The following is a 17,020-nucleotide window of genomic DNA, read 5'->3' as shown; positions in this document are numbered from 1 at the left end:
AATTTACACGTTCTGTTGTCCATTCAAATCATAATTTCATACGTGACCTATTGTTTCCACAAGCATCACAAAATCCAATAAAATATAATATGCATCAATGGCCCTCCAAAACAATCTTAAACCTTCTCTAATGTAATAAAACCTCTATTGTGTGCCCTAAATCGTTCAATCTTGAATCTAACATGCTCCAACAACAATTAGTCATTTACTTAAGCAAAAAATTAGACAAAATAGGTTTTATTAGGCCTCGCTTACCCCCTCTCATAGAGTCCCAACTACTGTAAGCGTCCCCAATAGCCAATCCAAACGCTCCACCAATCAACAAAAGCAAAAAAATATCTATTTTCGACGCCAGTAATACACTCTATTTGCTGGTATGAGGGAAAGACATATTCCTCCAACTATCAAATCCAAAACAGCCCTAAAGAGCGTGAGAATGAGCAAAAGAGAGATCGAGAGAGGTTTGACGATAGAAGGGGGCATTCGGTTGAGAGGGAGAGCCAAGACAGAGAGAGATGGCTCGGCTGAAGGAGTGTAAGAGAAAGTTCTTGTGAAGAAGTTTGGAAGAGAATGAGGGAGTGGGTGACAGGATGACATGGAGTCCGGCTGAGGGAAACACACACGGGAGAGAGAGAGATAAAGAGACGAAGAGAGAGATGAAAAGGGTGAGAATGAGGAACGGTAAAACAAAAAACATATGAGAGGGAGAGAGTGCGGGAGACCAGAGGGAGTTTGTAAGAGAGGGCTCGGTTGAGAGAGAATACAGAGAGAGAGAGACAGTGAGACACAGTGAGGGCGAGAGAAAAGCTGGCAAGAGAGAGAGAGAGAGCAGAGGGTGAGGGAGTAGATGAGACATAAAAGGGGGAGAGCGTTAGAGATAACATAGATGAGATAGCGGGCAAGAAAGAGAGATCAAATAGAAGAGACAGAGAAAATTCGAGAGGGAGGATGGATTACCTCGAGACCGGCGCCCTCCACCTCCATTGCTGCCGCTTCTTCCCCTTCCTCTGATGCTTGTTCCTCTATGCCCAGGCTCCAAAAAGGGAGAGAGATGAAGAGAGAGAGACCCCAACATCGGTAGGTTAACTCTTCATTATTCATAAATAGTTAATGTGATGTATGTGATACACATATATGAGCAAGATTTCCCAATAATGATCAAGTATTGTTTGAAAAAGACTAGCAGCACTGCCTTAACCCACACATGTAGAGGCTACTAAAAATAGGATGACTTTTTGTGTTATGTGTATATCAATTGTTGAGCTTGCATTTCTAGTTCAACAACAAGATCCAATAATGGCTTTGTGATCTACTACATCAACAAGACTTTCTTATGCTTTAAATGAAGGTACCATGTCCTTGAGAAGATGCTTTGCTTTGGTATAAGGTTGTCAAAAGCTGAGACATTACCTATTCACAAGTAAACTCCAAGTTATTCCCACATCAATCATCTATGACATGTCCTCTATGTGAGGATCCATAAAAGCATTCCTTAGGCATCATTCTAGTAGGGAATTGGCATTGTTCCTTTTTGTAGTGGCAGAAGACTTTCAAGTTTTTCAATGGGGCAAAAAATGCCAGTGAGGATCCACAAAAGCATTTCTTAGGCATCATTCTAGTAGGGAATTGGCATTGTTCCTTTTTGTAGTGGCAGAAGACTTTCAAGTTTTTCAATGGGGCAAAAAATGCCACCAATGTAGGTTCTCAAATTCTCCTTATTGTTCTTGAAGGAAAATGATTCATTTATCATTGAAACTCGAGATTGTAGCATAACCACAATATAGTCAACTATGAACCTTCATTCAAAGGGCTCCAAAACCTTCAAAGCTTCTTCATTTAGCATGTACAGGTTAATGGTAACTCCCTACTTGTTACTAACCAAGTCAAAGAGGAGTGATAGAGTGACAAGTCAAGTGTCCCAAGTTCATCTTCTACCTTATGAAAATCTAGAGTTGATGAGATCTTTTCAATAGATAACCTTGGAAGTATAAGAACATTGGAAGTAGATTGGCAAGTTGACATCCATGCTTGATTTTAGTAAAGGCAAGTCATGCGGTGTAACACTCAACATTTTGCAGTTGGGCCGGATTAGCTCCAGACCCGGACCCGAACCCACTTGCGTGAGGAGCCTGACGCGAGGGCTTTTCTCCCTCATCTCCCTCTTTGTCTCTTCCTCTACTATGACCACGAAACAAGAGGCGAAAGGTGTGGTAGCTGCGTCGAAAGTGAAGGGTGGTGATGGCGGCTATGCTCAGGTGAGTATGTTGGTCTCCCTCTGCCTCTTCCTTCTTTCTCCTCCTCCTCTCTCTCTTGCACGGCCTTCCCATCTCTCTCTATTTGCTTCCTCTCTCCACTGCCAGCCCCTCAATTGAGCACTCTCCCTCTCTGCACACTCTTTATCTCTCCCTCTAGTTTTTTCTCACTTCGAGTGTCTCCCATCTTCAGCCAAACCAGCTCCTCACTACCGGAGACCCTATTCTAATGGCAGCCCCTCCTTTTGCATTCTTTTTCACTCTTTTTCACTATTTTTGTGGATGTTTGATCGGACTGCAGCTTGGGGACACGTCTTTCCCCTTAAAACAGTGAATAGAAGGTATTGGTGGTGGAGGCATCGTATGATTTTTGCCGCTAGGGGATCAATCAAACATTTGAGGTGGCTGCCAGGAGCTTTGCAGTAGTTTGGACTCTAGGAGTGGGGTGAGCGAGGCCTAACCGAGCCTAAATTGTCTAATAATCTCTGTTGACGCATGTATAATTATTGATTGAGCATGCTAGACTTAAGATTTGATGATTTATAATGCATGTTAGCGAATTTGCTTTTTGAGGAAGGTCTAAGACTATTTTGAAGGTACGAGAATCCATGTGTATATCTATCTTTCTAGTATGATGGGTTGATTTTCGAAGTGATTAGGAAGCATGATAGAGACTTTGACATTGTGGAGAAGGTGTAGGACCGTCGTTATGAATACGTGGTGCACGCTGTTGTCGATGTGTGTATTACGTTGTTAGTTGAGAAAGAATATGTAAGTTGGTAAGCTTAATTGTGAGGTTGATGTCTCACCTTGTAAAGCAAGTGAGAAGCGTATTAGTGATTGATTGAATCGAAAGCTCGAAATATAAATTGTTTGGTCACAACCTCTAGGAGTTGGAAAGAAACCTTTTGGAGGGCTTTGTGGGTCGATACTACCTGTCGGTACCCTCTGGAGGCAATGACATGCCTCAATGATTATGTTTCGTATTTATATAGAATGTAAAGCGAAGCGAGTAGAGAACTTATTACTTACTTATGTTTGCAGGTACATCAGGCACATCGAGTAGACCTTAAGCAACAAGACTTGTAGCTTGAGGCATTTTGAGTGTCTTGTTGACGCACAACAAGTGTGGCGGCATTCTAGGCAAATTCCTGTCTGGGGCCAACTTTGAATGTGTTTCCAAGATCATTGGATCCTATGATTGTGATGTAATTGAATGATTGTGATATGATTAAATGAATGTCTGCATGAGAATTGAATGCTTATGTGATTAATTTTGTTTTAAAATTACTACACAATTACATTTGCATGTTAGCAATGATAACTGCTTAGGACAAATGAGGTGGGGTATCGAGTCGAATATCTCATCGACCCCAATTGTGCATTAGAAAGCATTCTAGAATGATAATTGCATAGGACTACTACAAGCTAGTCACAGATCAAGACTACTCTCTGTGGTTTGGCTAAGTTTTGAAAGATGTGATTGATGTGTATGATTAATGTGAATGTTGTGATATGTTGTACATGCATTGACGTAGACATGAATGCAAATGAATGAAATTGAAGGGTAGTTGTACTCGTAATGTTATCACGGCTAGCTAACTATATGTGTAGCCCTCGTGCAAAGTGAACCAATCTCATGAGCTAGCTGGTCATTTTGTGAATGTGCTTTTATAATGATAAGTAAGAAAAAATAATAGATGAGAGGCCAGTGGGTTGTGGCTATGTGTTTGAGAGATGTCCTGCCTTCACCATTGGTCTCGCTTGCTTGGAGCGCAGGCGGTGCAAGGCCCCAGAGTACCGTTGTATGATGTGCTTGGAGCATTGGGCTCTTGCCTTCCCAAACTGGGTGTCCTAGGGAAGGTTGAGCAACTCTCCTTGGAATTCAGACATTCATGGATGATTGCTCTTTCGCTACAACGTGAATGGATTCATATCGTTTCGGGCTACCACGGGGGTTGTCCCTCGACTGTAAGTCACCCGTGGTATAGACGTGCCTTTGTTTGTACATACAGGAATTGTCAATTCACTAAAACTAATTTAAATGAAAAGAATGTGAAAGTAAATGATGTGTTTATGTATGAATTGCATGTGACTATTGAATGTGTCATTATGGTCATCGAGTGGCCTTTACATGTCGTGGTACATGTGAGGGGCTTCCATGACAAGTCATGTGACTGTATGCCCTATCACAACATGATAATCATTTGCTTTTGTAATTGTTATACCCTATATTTGAGTCCTTACCTAAGAAGGTTAAGGATTTATCCGGGGTGTTGTCATACTGCGAAGACTAAGTCTTCTGTTGTTTTATTTTTCAGGTTTTGGCGGGCCCGGAGCAACAGGTTGATCAGATAGCTCTACTCACATCCTACTGGAGAAGTTTTGAGTCTAGTAGTGCCAACACGTCATGTTTAAGTCTCTTTGATGTCTTATTTTTGTTAAACATCAATGTCATAGTTTTGGAGCATTTTTGTCATATGTGTTATTGAGAAATGTGAAGTAATTTTGTATGAATGAAATTTATTATATAATGAAAAGTTTGCCCCATCATCTTGATTAGCATAGCTCATTTCCTTTTGAATCGTTGTGTTGTCGCACCTCAAAGTTTTATGTTCTAACAAAAAAAAAAGAAAAAAAAAAGTTATTTGTAGGTCAAAGTGTTGGGTTGTAACATGCGGATCCTTTGAAATAGGAAGGCTGTTCAAGCCAATGCATGAAGAAACACTTCGAGTCTTAGAGTAGAACCAACCATTGATCATTTGTAATTCTATGACAAGCAAACTTCATCAAGGTAAGAACATTTCACCAGATATTTGAAAAAATAAATGGGCAATAAAAAGATGTCATCCTAGTACTTGGTAGGAGTGCTATATTTAGGGGGTTTAACTCCAAATATGTAAAGGTGCTTCAAATAAAGAAGCACAAAAGGTCATCCAAAAAACCCACGAGGCATGTGTAGAGGACATGTTAGTTATGATATGCAGACTACACGTGATAGTATTTGTCAAAAATGAAAGAGGATTGCTATCTCACTTTTAAAATATATTTGGCTTGGACTCCTAAAGATGACTAGGGTGGTGTTGTATGGATTAGCACCCAACTAAAAGCTTCCTCACCTTTTTGAAGTGTTGATATTTCTACCAAATCCTAGCACCAACAAATGGGTTACTTTTAGTTTTGTCAACTTTAATGAGCATTCTTGTGAAAATCATGTGTGTAAAGATATAAATATAGAACATTTAGGAAAGATAATTGTAGGATTGCTTCTGTGATGAAATTTGTCTCTTTTTATTTAACAAGTGTCCCTATGATCGCCACCCTTAGAAGCCATTTGGCATTAGGAACATTGTATGATTGTTTCATGGATTTATTCTAAAGATTGGGTAGATTCATGGAATATATGAACAACTGTTCTATGAATTTCCTTCAATCTTTCAGATAGATTCATGAAACATTAGCATGGTATTCCCAATGCCAAATGCCCCCTTAACGAAGGTTTTGTCATGCAAGATATGGCCAAGGGTCTAGCCCCTCTATAGCCATTGTTTTCATAACATTGGCCATAGTTTTTAGTTGTGGCCAATGCCTCTTTCTTAACATGTGATATTTTCACACTCTTATTAAAGAAATAATTTCTAACATGGAAGCATACCCATTTCAAGCTTCAGATATAAGCTTTTTATTGGATGCAAAAATTAAACATAAGGGTTTCAATTTTTATGTGTTGAATACTTTTTTCAATTGAACACTCTTAGTACCTTTCTTCAGGTAAAGGTTTCAATAGACATGCATCTAAAACATCTCATCTGCAATTGAGTTCCAAGACGACCATTGGTCCATTGGACTGAATTCAGCTGAAACAATTAAAACCCTGTGTGCACTGCAATTAGTTTATAAATGACATAAATGGTTAGAAAGATTATAAAATTTTCACCTGATTAGGGCACTTTTTCCAAATTCTGTTGATCACAGGGGTACAAGCTAAGGAGCCATTTCCTTCTAATGTCTAGTAGAATGGCAAGAACTAGAATACATTTAAATGAGCAGGAGGGGAAGGTATGAGGACATCAAAATCAGTAAGAGTCCATTCTGCTATCTCATCTTGGTCGCTGATGAATATTTCGGTTCCCACATCCAGGGACGTCCAAATTCTTCTGGCTGCCGGAGTTCCTGGGTCCTGGGAAAGAGATTACAAAGGTAATGTAAGCATTGACCAGTGAAAAATGTTTCCTGTAGCTTTTCACATTTCTTTCTACAGCAATTACATCAGCTGATGAATTTGTATAATTAAAATTGAAACAGGCTTATAACTGGTTATAATGAATCATAAGTGTCTAAGTATTGCCACAAATATTATTTTCGGATAAATAATAGTGAAGTTTTTCTTGGGTATTTTTCAGTGAATTGTTTTTCTTAAAAAAAATGGAAAAAATCTCGGAAATTTTTTGAAAAATAAAAATTATAAAAATTGGTAAAAATAAAATAACTGAGAAACTAATAAAAAGGTGAAAACCTGATTTAAAAAATCGTGAAAATTTGCAAGAAAATTGTGAGGTATTCATTTCTGCCGAGGTTTTTATCGATATTTTAGTTTTACTTGTTCTCATAAATATCACGAGATTATCGATCTTTTTTGCCAAGATTTTTAGAATGTCTTCATTTTACTTGTTTTTCTCGTAAATATTGCAAAATTTCGAAAATCTCGTCATGTTGTAACAATAGTCTAGATCATCACCATGAATTGCACACGTGAATATGATTGATCTCTACATTACAGATAGTTGCAGAGTTCAGTCTCTGCTGTGCATCCTCATCGACTCCATGGTCAAAGCAGATAAACTAAAATTCATTTGTGAATTAGATACCCATTTCCCAATCACATTCCCAGTGGAAGGAGAAAAGCAGAAAAGATAGACAGAGAAAAGCCTCACCTGATAAAAGTAGAGCCTGCTGGAGAGTCCACCAACATCCAACTCCCATGTCCTTGGGTCCCCAACCCATCCTTCTCCTTTCTTCGAAGGATAGCCATATTCAGCCCAAACGGGATGGGGCAATAGCTGGACCAATTCCTGCGCTTGAGGATTGCTGTAAGGATCACAGGTGCTGAAAGGCTTCTCCATGTACCTTGCAGTCCCAGGGCCACAGTAATAGTGGTAAGCAGAGTAAGGAAAATTTGCAGTGTCGTTTCTGTGAATCTTATTGTTGTTTGGAGTGATGTGGAACGGCGGACAGGCTGCCAAATTTGTAGGGCTGCACCATGCTGGTGTTTGAGGGTTGATTATCATCTCACTGTATCTGGTTACATCAGTAAGAACATCTCCATCGCATGGGGAACCATCGTTCTTCCAGCAGCTCCCTATGTCCATCAAGTAAAACTGGCTTTTGGTCCCTCCTCCTTGTTTCACATCAAGTGTGAGACGAACCTTGAAGTTGGGTGACTCTGGAAGCTGTCACAAAGCAGAGATGCATTTCAGCAGCTAGAGATAGTGGAAGATAAAAAGGAATGAAACGTCTTCTTGGGTTTTGTTTCTATTAGCATGATTGATGGCGACCACCATTACTCTCTTTAGCTAATAGTACTATGAGAAATCAAATTCAAGACATTGATTGCGATGAACTTCATCAAGAGCTTATGTCCCTTCGGCCAGCCTTAGCGATTTCTTAAGTAATGGTGGAAGCCCATTGATTGACTAGAAGAGGAGAGTTATATAATACTCATCTCTCTCTCTCTCTCTTTCGCTTTCTCACATCACGGGAGAGAAGTAAGGTCGAGCTGAATTATATTGGGAAATCAATTTGAAGGTCAAGTTGAAATCAATTTCTCGATATGATTATGAAGATCGAGTTGAAATCAATTTCTAGAAAAAGAAAAAAAAAAGAAAGAAAAAAGGCCACTGACAAAAAGGCCAGACCGCAGAGACATTTTATCCGTTCTTAATCTCTTTGTCTTATCAAACAAAACAATAGACGGAGAACTCGTTCTGTCTGCCAGGCAGGACAGAACTGTGGAGAGCAGGACGTCCCCATTCCTCATGTCCCTATAACATGATCAAACAAGTTCTAATAGGTGTTTCGTTCGCAGGAACAGCCCAAAACAGCAACACAGTTGTTCCTGAAACGCTCCGGTGAATCAATATTGGACATCAGAACACATGGAACAAAACCGTCGGTGCGTTCCAAATCTGATGCCCACGCAAAGGGCACCTGAACCCCAGCAGGTCGCTTAGGACGAAGCTGGTTATAGGTGCTGTTGATGCACAATTTTTTTTATGTGCCAGCATGCTTAATGACCAAAATATCTTTGGTTATTAGAAAAAGAAAACTTTTTGTTGAAACAAAAAAGTTAAAAAGACTAAAAAACACATTTCTTTTTAAATAGTTTCTACAATACCCCAACTCATACACTGTATTTTCTTGGCCTACATGTCCCGCGTGGCACAGGCAAGTAACTTTCTGCGTCGGAAACCATTCAGGCGTAAAAAGGACAAAACACAAACATCTCTGCTTTTGGCTCTTTCCCTCCTCACCCCCTACCCTCATAATGGGACATTTTTTAAACTTTTTATAAAGTAGAAGACGTTTTAAACTTTTTCTTTTTGTCACAATACTTGTTTACACTTACGAAAAGTTTCTGTTTTTGTATTTTAATGGAGTCATTTGGTCATTGCTGCAACGAAAAAATTGTGCACAGGTTGGGGTGGCTGAGGGGCAGTAGTCATAAAATTTTAAATTTTTAAGAGGTACCTGCTTAAAAATATCAAATATAAAAATAAAAAAGTTTTTAGGATCCGTGTGGGCAATTGCACACACAAAACCCATGCCTTCCTCCCCCTTGACAGGAGAAGCGAGAGGCTCTCTCTCTCTCTCTCAGCCAACAGTCGTCGTCCAAACTGTGACGGCTTGATATGAAGGCAGGAGAGGAGTGTTCCTGATGCAGATGGAAAAAGAATCTAAAAATGGAACTGATGTGGTGCTTCTACAGGAGGACTCAGGCAGCACTGTGTGAATGATTATTGTCGCCTTGACCATGCAACCCAATGAATTATTGATGCATAATTTGAAGATTTAAAGGGCCGACAGATTTAGGTGTCTCTCTTTCCTTTTCAGATTTTCCCTGTTACTTCGTTTTGGTGATTGAATGTTGAGCAGCCAGTTTCACCTTGGAAGTGCACAACAGGCACAATGTGTCCCTCTCTGAACCTATGCAAACATGCCCCCGTTCCAAGCTACTCAAACGGGAAACATGTTCACAGTCACTATGAATCCCTGTTCCTGCTGTTCCAAGAGAACACTAATCAAACGAACTCAAGAAGCGAAGCCTTTTTCTTTTCCTTTTCTTATCTTGGCAATATAGCCCCTTGGTCAATCACGACGAATCAGCAGAAAACCATAGATTATAATTAGTTTGTTAAACTATCGTCATATTGGGGAAAAAACAGTTCCGATTAACATTCATAACATGTGCAGGATAAACAAAGACATTATATATATATATATATATATATATATATATATATATATATATATATATATATATATATATATATATATAATAGTTATCAAACCATGAAAATCATATAGGCCGTTTAAATTAAATGGTGAAGATTAAGATGCTAATATTGAAACCATGTTATTTTTTTAAGAGTTGGAAGTACCCTCAAATCATTTAAGAAAATTCATTTTTTAAGGGTATTTTACACTTTTAAAAAACACATTGACTTCTATATTTATATCTTTATCTCCCTCCACTTTATCACCTTGTTATTCACGACCCAAATGGTTCTCATCAGAGTTAGGTGTATGAGGATTTGATGGATACCTGTTTCACACACACTCTCTCTCTCTCTCTTATACTTACAAGCGTGATTTTTAAGAACAAGTTGTTGAGAAGCATATATTAAATTAATTATTTTTTTAGTCTAATAATGTTTTATGATAACAAAAATTGAGCCTCTCTTATAAAATCAAAATTTTCATATTAGAAAAAACCAACATTTTTCACGAAAACAACTTGAAAGTAAAACATGTTTTACACTAAATTAGTTCGTATACACTTATAAGGATGTTTTTATTTTATTTAAACTTCATTTTTTAGTGAAAATCTAAAGGATCTTATTTTTACCCGACTTAGTGGTTTCTCTCCTCTGTTTCAACCCTAAAAACTTAAGCTTAGCTTAACCGCTCAGATGGATGCAGGTAGAAGGCATGTCATCATCGGCTTTCTCTTTCTCCCGCTCTCTCCCTTACATATTTCAATTGTGGCGTCCACAAATTATGATTGCGTGCGCTTAAAGAATCGGAGCATGTGATGATTTTGCGGAAAAGGAAGAAGTTTGATTTAAGCAACCTCTTTCTCTTGGCATTTCAAATCCGAGTTAAAATTTTCCATTGACAAATAAAAGCTGTGTCGCTCTTTAGTTCGGAGTTTAAATATTATTCTGAGACAAAAGAACCCTCGGGAATCCTATTCTGTTGAATGTACCTTCCAACCGAAAGGGCAAACCCAGGAATCCTATTCCGTTGAATGTACTTTTCAACCGAAAGAGCAAACGCTGGAAAGCAATTCACGTGGTTCACAAAAGAAAGGTTCGGTGCAGAGGGTGAAGGTAGGTGTGGGCAATGTATAGGTATATGGACCTCAAAAAGATTTTATTTTCATATTGACACTTTGGATCATTTTTCTTGTTTACATATTGATCTATCTTCAAAATTTATTACTAGTGACACTTAACCAGAAATTCTCCTAAAAGCACCAATAGTCTTTTAATAAATTATTGTGGACTTAGACGGACGGAGGTGGAACCAGAAATTTTTTATGAAGAAGGTCGAATTAAAGTTTTTAAATTTTGATTAGGGTAAAAATATCATTTTTCAAAATTTCTATATAAAAAAAGTAAAATTTTCTAAAATTTACATGTATTTTTTTTTTTTAAATTAAAGTGGAGCCAAGATCCATGCGACTTAACTCCACCCCTACAAACTATGTTGTTTTAGAAAGCCTTAACTCCACCCCTACAAACTATTTTGTTTTAGATTAATAATTTACCTGAAGGTAATGAACTATGAACAAATTTCATTGTCCCCGAATTCTTTCAACTTTATCCTTCTTAGTGCAGGAGGGAAGGGGGTCGTAATCCATTTAAGTTTTCAAAATGAATTTTTTCGCAGTAATGGTTCAAAAAATTTTAGTTTGACCCTATAAAGCTTTTGAAAAACTAAAGGTTGGCCCTCTTAAAAACTTTCCAACAATTCTATGCAGTGGTCGTAGGACTTTTCTACCCCTAAAGATGAAATCTTTCCTATTTTCATGTTATTTGGTCCTACATTAAATCAAAAGGATATTTTTGTCATTTCGTAAGGAAAATCTATTTTTAGACATTTTAAGCCTAATCAAGTCTGTGACTCTGTAGAACTACCAAATCGTGAAAAAAAAAACTCGTGGAACAGACAAAAAAAAAAAAAAAAAAAACTTAAGGGGTGTTTGGGTGACCCTTCAAAATTAAGTTTTGCCTTTAAATTCAAGTTTTTCAAGTGTTTGCATGTCATCAAAACTAGGTTTTTATAAAAATCCAATTTTGAGTTTTACAAGACTGAAAAACCTAATCCCCTTTAAGTACTTCAAAAATCAATTTTAGATGTATCACTAAAAAACAAAAGACAAATTTTTTGAAGCTCATTAAAAAACTTAAATTTTATAAAACCTAGATTTTAAAGTTCTTAAGGTATCCTGGATTGTACGGTAAAATCTTTCTAACAAACTAAGTTATAATCGAACGGGAGAAAGGGAAGGCGGCGATGGAGAAGCAGCAGCTGAGAAACTGAATCGTTCATGGGAGGGATTTATAAAGAAAAGAGAAAGGGCTATCGCTCTACTTACAGTCTTCAACATGCCTCTGGTCTCATAATGGTAACCGCCGGAAAAGCCTGCGGCGGCATCAGCTCGGAGATATAACATCAACCATGGATACCTTTCCGACGTCTTCAGCCTGTGACTGAACACCCAACTCCCGGCCCCTGCCTTCTTCTCCCAAACCACCTCATACAATGAGTTGCTGCTGCCAACTCCATCCTTCCCGAGATCTGCGCCCGATTCGTAGCTGCCATTGAAGCTCCCTCTCAAGTTCGTCGTGCCATCGACGAATCGGGTCTGCTCGTGATAGAACGCCGGCTGGTTCATGCAGCCTTTGCCGAAGCAAGGAAACCTGGGAGTCTGCTTGAAAGGGCCGATGGGTCTCCCATTCTCCGGGCACAATGCCGCGGTGGTATCCAAGTTGCCGCTCTTGAGCATCACCATCCAGAACTGCCATGGCTTTGGAGAGTCTTGAACTTCACATTTTGACCCCAGAAACAATTCCTTCTCGACCGCATACAGATCTGAATTATTGAGAGCCCTAGGAGTGATTCCCGGAAATGGAGTTCCTACCCCAAGTCTGTTCTCTTCTTCTGTGACCTTATGAGCTACAATGCCCTGGCCTGCAAGAAGAAGAAGAAGAAGAAGAAGAAGAAGAAGAATCAACGGAGAAACAGGAAACAAATGTCTTATAACAAAAGGAAACCCATGAAACTTTTTACTTTTGTGGCCTTACTGGTTATATCAAAGCAATCTGCGGCTCTGGGACTGCCCATGTTTGGGGCCTCTTTCCCCACCTCGTTGCAGAAGTTCCAGGCTTCGAAGGCAACACCGAGACCATCTCTTCGCATTCCAGGGTCACCAACTGCGGATACATACTGCTGTTGCTGCTCTGCTGCAGCTGACAATGGTGGATAGAAACATAACAGGAACGACAGGAGGAAGAAGACGGGATTTCCCATCAGTTCGTTCTCGGATTTTGCAGAGCGGGTGTACCCGCTACCGGAATTTATTCATTTCCAAGCATGCAGGGACCCGCTTTGGGTGGATCAAGGGTGTACAGCATGGGATGGGAAGTCGCTTTTCGCAGTGTGTTTATTTATTCGATGTGTCCAAGACGTGAAGAATCTATGTTTGTTTTACCGGAGTCGCTTTTCGCTATGTGCTTATTTATTCGATGTACCCAAGACGTGAGAAAGACCACCTGTGTTTGTTTCACAGGAGATTTAATTTTAAGATTCCCAAGATTTTAAAATTTATGAATTTAGGGTTCGAAGAGCGTTCGGCCTTAAATTCATGGTTTTTAAATATGTAACATGATTTTAAAATCTATGTCCAAATCATCAGTTCAGTTTGTTTAAACGAAGATCTCTCAAAACAGGTCGTCCAATGCAGTCTTGGATTTAAGGTTAGAGGCTAGAAACACAACATGAGTTATAGTAAAACGGTCGAAATCGGCTGATTCAATAGAAAAATCGATTTGATTTTAGCCTATTTACGAAGCCACGTGTCATTCGTGGAAGTTTTCGTGCTTTTAGTTATTTTTTTATATGTTTTGTTGGTTTTTTTAAAAGTCGTTTTTTTTTTTTAGATTGATTCACAACCGATTTGATTGAATAGTGATTATATGCACAAAAATTTTATTTACTATGTATAGGAAAAAACTTATTATTTTTATACGTTTTTCATATTTAAATCAAAATATACGTTTTTCATACTCAAATCAAACACATGAAAAATTATCCTAACAAATTCAATGAATCAGGATAATTTTACCTTGAAAAAAAATCGAAGGAGGTCAGACTTTTCCCCATTGATTTTTTTTTTTGAATTTTGCTTGTGCAATCAAACGGGGCCTTCTACGTTTGTTTGGACATTGCCATTAACGAATAATTTGTTGACCAAAACTCAGCTGTGGGCCTGTGGCCATGTGCAGAACGTAAGAAAAACGTAAGAAGGTGACATTCTGATGGTTTGTATGGCCAGGTTTGCATGACTGTGGAATTCTTATTTGAAGCACTCGATTTCATAAAAGATGTACATCACTGATAGATCATACAATTTTCGTATGATTATCTTTTTATTTTAAAGGCCACTGTATACATATGACAATGATTAATGTAAATATTTATTTTTGCAGTATGTTTGAAGTAATATAACATTGGACATTTATTCTATTTTGCACATTATTTACACGCAAACTGCAATGTGTTGGGTGTCAAAAAGGGAATATCACTGAATATTGTTTTTTAGTTAGAAATGCATGTAGCAATTGACGCTTGTAGTATGCACTGGTAATGCAACTTTTGATGTCTTCAACAGCAGTATTATTGTTAGACTTGGGTATGGGGGCCAGCGGTCCGATAAGAGTCGGATTCTGGTTTGCCTGATACCCGAGTCTCGCCCAGTCTGATTAAAATAAAAAATATTTTTAAAAATATAAAATCAAAATTTTAAATATAAAATATATTTTTAATAATAAATATATATTATTATTAAATAAAAATAATAAAAAATTAAAAACAACATCTAATCGACCGCCCCAGGCCAGCTTTTTCGTGCCCGGGCTGGGTACCGAGTACACGTCAGGTACCCGGGCCCAGTGCCCAGCTTAATTATCGTTCATCAAGTTATCTACAACATACATATTGACACTTTAATGTCCTTACTATCCTTATTTTGGCTTATGTAAATACTCCTGACTTATGTTGATACTCCATATGTATTTGAAATTGTTTGAAAGACCGAAGTTGTCTATCCAAAGGGTTGAGGGTATGAATACAAAAGATCATTTTTGAGCCAGTACAAATCCGATCTGATTCCTTTTCATTTCTTAATTTACAAAATTTTCTGCCCCCTTCCCATAATTTTTTTGCTTTTTGGAACCTATTTAAGTGATGTGGATAGTGCATCTTTCATGATGTATCTTTTGGTTCATCCTACCCCCACAATGAATAGAATACCTTTCATTGAGTAATATTAATTTACTCAAATTAATTATGTATAAATAAACATTAAACCCACCCCCTTTCTTTTTTTTCTCATCATAAAACTAATGACATAAAAGCACCTCATCATAAAACTAATGACATAAAACCACTTCTTCTTGCTATGATAAGTTTTTTATAATTTAATAAACATTATGTAGTTCATAGAAATTAGGGACATACATATATCACATACATATATCCTTTGGCCATTTGGATCTCTATGTAATCAAGGCATCAGGTGGTGTGTTGTGACAGATCAAAGGATTTCTTCATCCAAACCTGGACGGAGAAATCCAAGGATCCTCTCATTTTATTGAATCAATTAAATGTCATACATAGTTAAGGCTGGGCACTGGGTTGGGCTGCTGGTGGGTGCTCGGCCCGAATCGATTTCGGGCCCGAAAAAAAGGGCACCGGGTCGGCCTGATAATAGTTTTTTAATATATATTTTATTATTTTATATTATAATTATAATATTTTATTATAATTTTTAATATTTATATATTATTTTATATAAAAATTATATATTTTATAATTTAATCAGGTCGGGCCTAAGATTTGGGCTGGCCCAAACCCGACTTCTTATCGGGTTGGGCCGGCCCGATGCTTAGGCTAATGTTTCCATCAATTAGATGAGCTGTAAAGGAAGGGAAGAAGAAACCTAAGAGATGAATGATCATAAAACAGGCCTACGACAATGAGTAGCCCATAGATGAAAACCAAAAGCATATGAATGTGACAGTGTGAATTGTACAACAACGGAGAATGTATTGATATGTAATCAGAAGTGAGCCAATTGCCAAAGCACAAGAATTTCCCCACAAATGTCCAACGCTAGTTTGAAAGCCAAAGTAATGTTTCACCATATTGAAGAAATGTCCGCAAAAAATATGTAGGTATTTTTAGTTTGAAAATGCAACAACATCTAGACAATAAATAGCCTTTGATAAAGTTTGCAAGATAAAGGCACCCATTAATATTGTGACAATTTAACCCGCGGATGTTCTGCACTAGAATCTTCATGTTAACAAGTGAAGAAAAGAACAAGTTGTCTGAACTGAATTAATAGCCGTATTTGAGAAGCTTTCTTTGAAAAAGAAAGCTATGACATAGCCAATATGAAAGGCAATGCTGGTCTATCCTGATCAGTAACAATTTGAGCAACTGAGATTAGCTAAGCACCAATATCAAGCTCCAATATTGTATTTGGAAGGCATTGGGCTAAGGAGTATGTCTTCCTTCTTGATAGCGGTAGGAGGAGAAAAAGCAGGTAATGTAAGAATCTTTGTTTTCTAGAGGGATAGTCGTGTTGAGAGAGAGGAGAAGTTGTTAGGAATAGGTGTGGGTGGTGGCCATGCAAGGGTTAATGCGTTAGGAAGGAGCTTTGAAAAGTTTCTAAATGCAATGGAATGAAGAGAATTGGAAATATGAAAAGTCTAGGAGAAGGAATAAAAAGTTGATGTAAATAGATCAGGATATATAAGTCATAATCTAGTAGGTTTGAACTACTAAGCTAAGGTTCTACTAAAACAAACTCTAAACTAACCAAATTACTAAAACTTAGTTGAAATAAGAGGAAAGACTAACAGACAACTTGGATTTTCATTTCTTAGTCAAAATAAGATGAGGCCTACATCCCTTTTATAAAGAAAAAAAAATGGATCTGTGGATCTGGATCCAGATACACAAATATGGATTTGAATACATGGATCATGACATTCAAAATCAGATCTGGAATCCAAATCAAAACAAAAATAGCAAACAAGATCCAATCTTTTTGGTCTTAACTCTAAATCGACTGAATAAATCACCTTTGCATCCAATATGCGTTGGATATGGGTTTGATCACTTTCTAATTTGCATCAAAACTAAATACCCCTCTATAATTGGCAAGGCTTGAACATTCAAAGACGTCCACACATCAA

General features: G+C 37.8%; 1 protein-coding gene across 1 annotated transcript; it reads right to left on the bottom strand.

Annotated features, from left to right (window-relative positions):
- Nucleotides 1–6,141: 6,141 nt before the first annotated feature.
- On the bottom strand, nucleotides 6,142–13,186 carry LOC116254035 (uncharacterized). The gene is made up of 4 exons (XM_031629060.2): nucleotides 12,842–13,186; nucleotides 12,133–12,728; nucleotides 7,187–7,702; nucleotides 6,142–6,432 (listed from the first exon to the last, which is right to left on the bottom strand). The coding sequence occupies exons 1-4, from the start codon at nucleotides 13,065–13,067 to the stop codon at nucleotides 6,280–6,282; spliced, it is 1,491 nt and encodes a 496-aa protein (XP_031484920.1). The 5' UTR covers nucleotides 13,068–13,186; the 3' UTR covers nucleotides 6,142–6,279.
- Between the last annotated feature and the right edge of the window lie 3,834 nt (nucleotides 13,187–17,020).

This window comes from Nymphaea colorata, chromosome 5 (genome assembly GCF_008831285.2).
Source record: "Nymphaea colorata isolate Beijing-Zhang1983 chromosome 5, ASM883128v2, whole genome shotgun sequence".
NCBI classification, from domain to species: domain Eukaryota; kingdom Viridiplantae; phylum Streptophyta; class Magnoliopsida; order Nymphaeales; family Nymphaeaceae; genus Nymphaea; species Nymphaea colorata.
The sequence above is the reverse complement of the archived record's forward strand: the minus strand, read 5'-3'. Positions and strand labels throughout refer to the sequence as shown.

Coding starts and splice junctions, on each gene's coding strand:
- LOC116254035 (XM_031629060.2), bottom strand. CDS start 13,067: ATGGGAAATCCCGTCTTCTTCCTCCTGTCGTTCCTGTTATGTTTCTAT. Junction 12,729..12,841: donor AGATTGCTTTGATATAACCA/GTAAGGCCACAA, acceptor TTCTTCTTGCAG/GCCAGGGCATTGTAGCTCAT. Junction 6,433..7,186: donor GCAGGCTCTACTTTTATCAG/GTGAGGCTTTTC, acceptor TCTCTTTCCCAG/GACCCAGGAACTCCGGCAGC.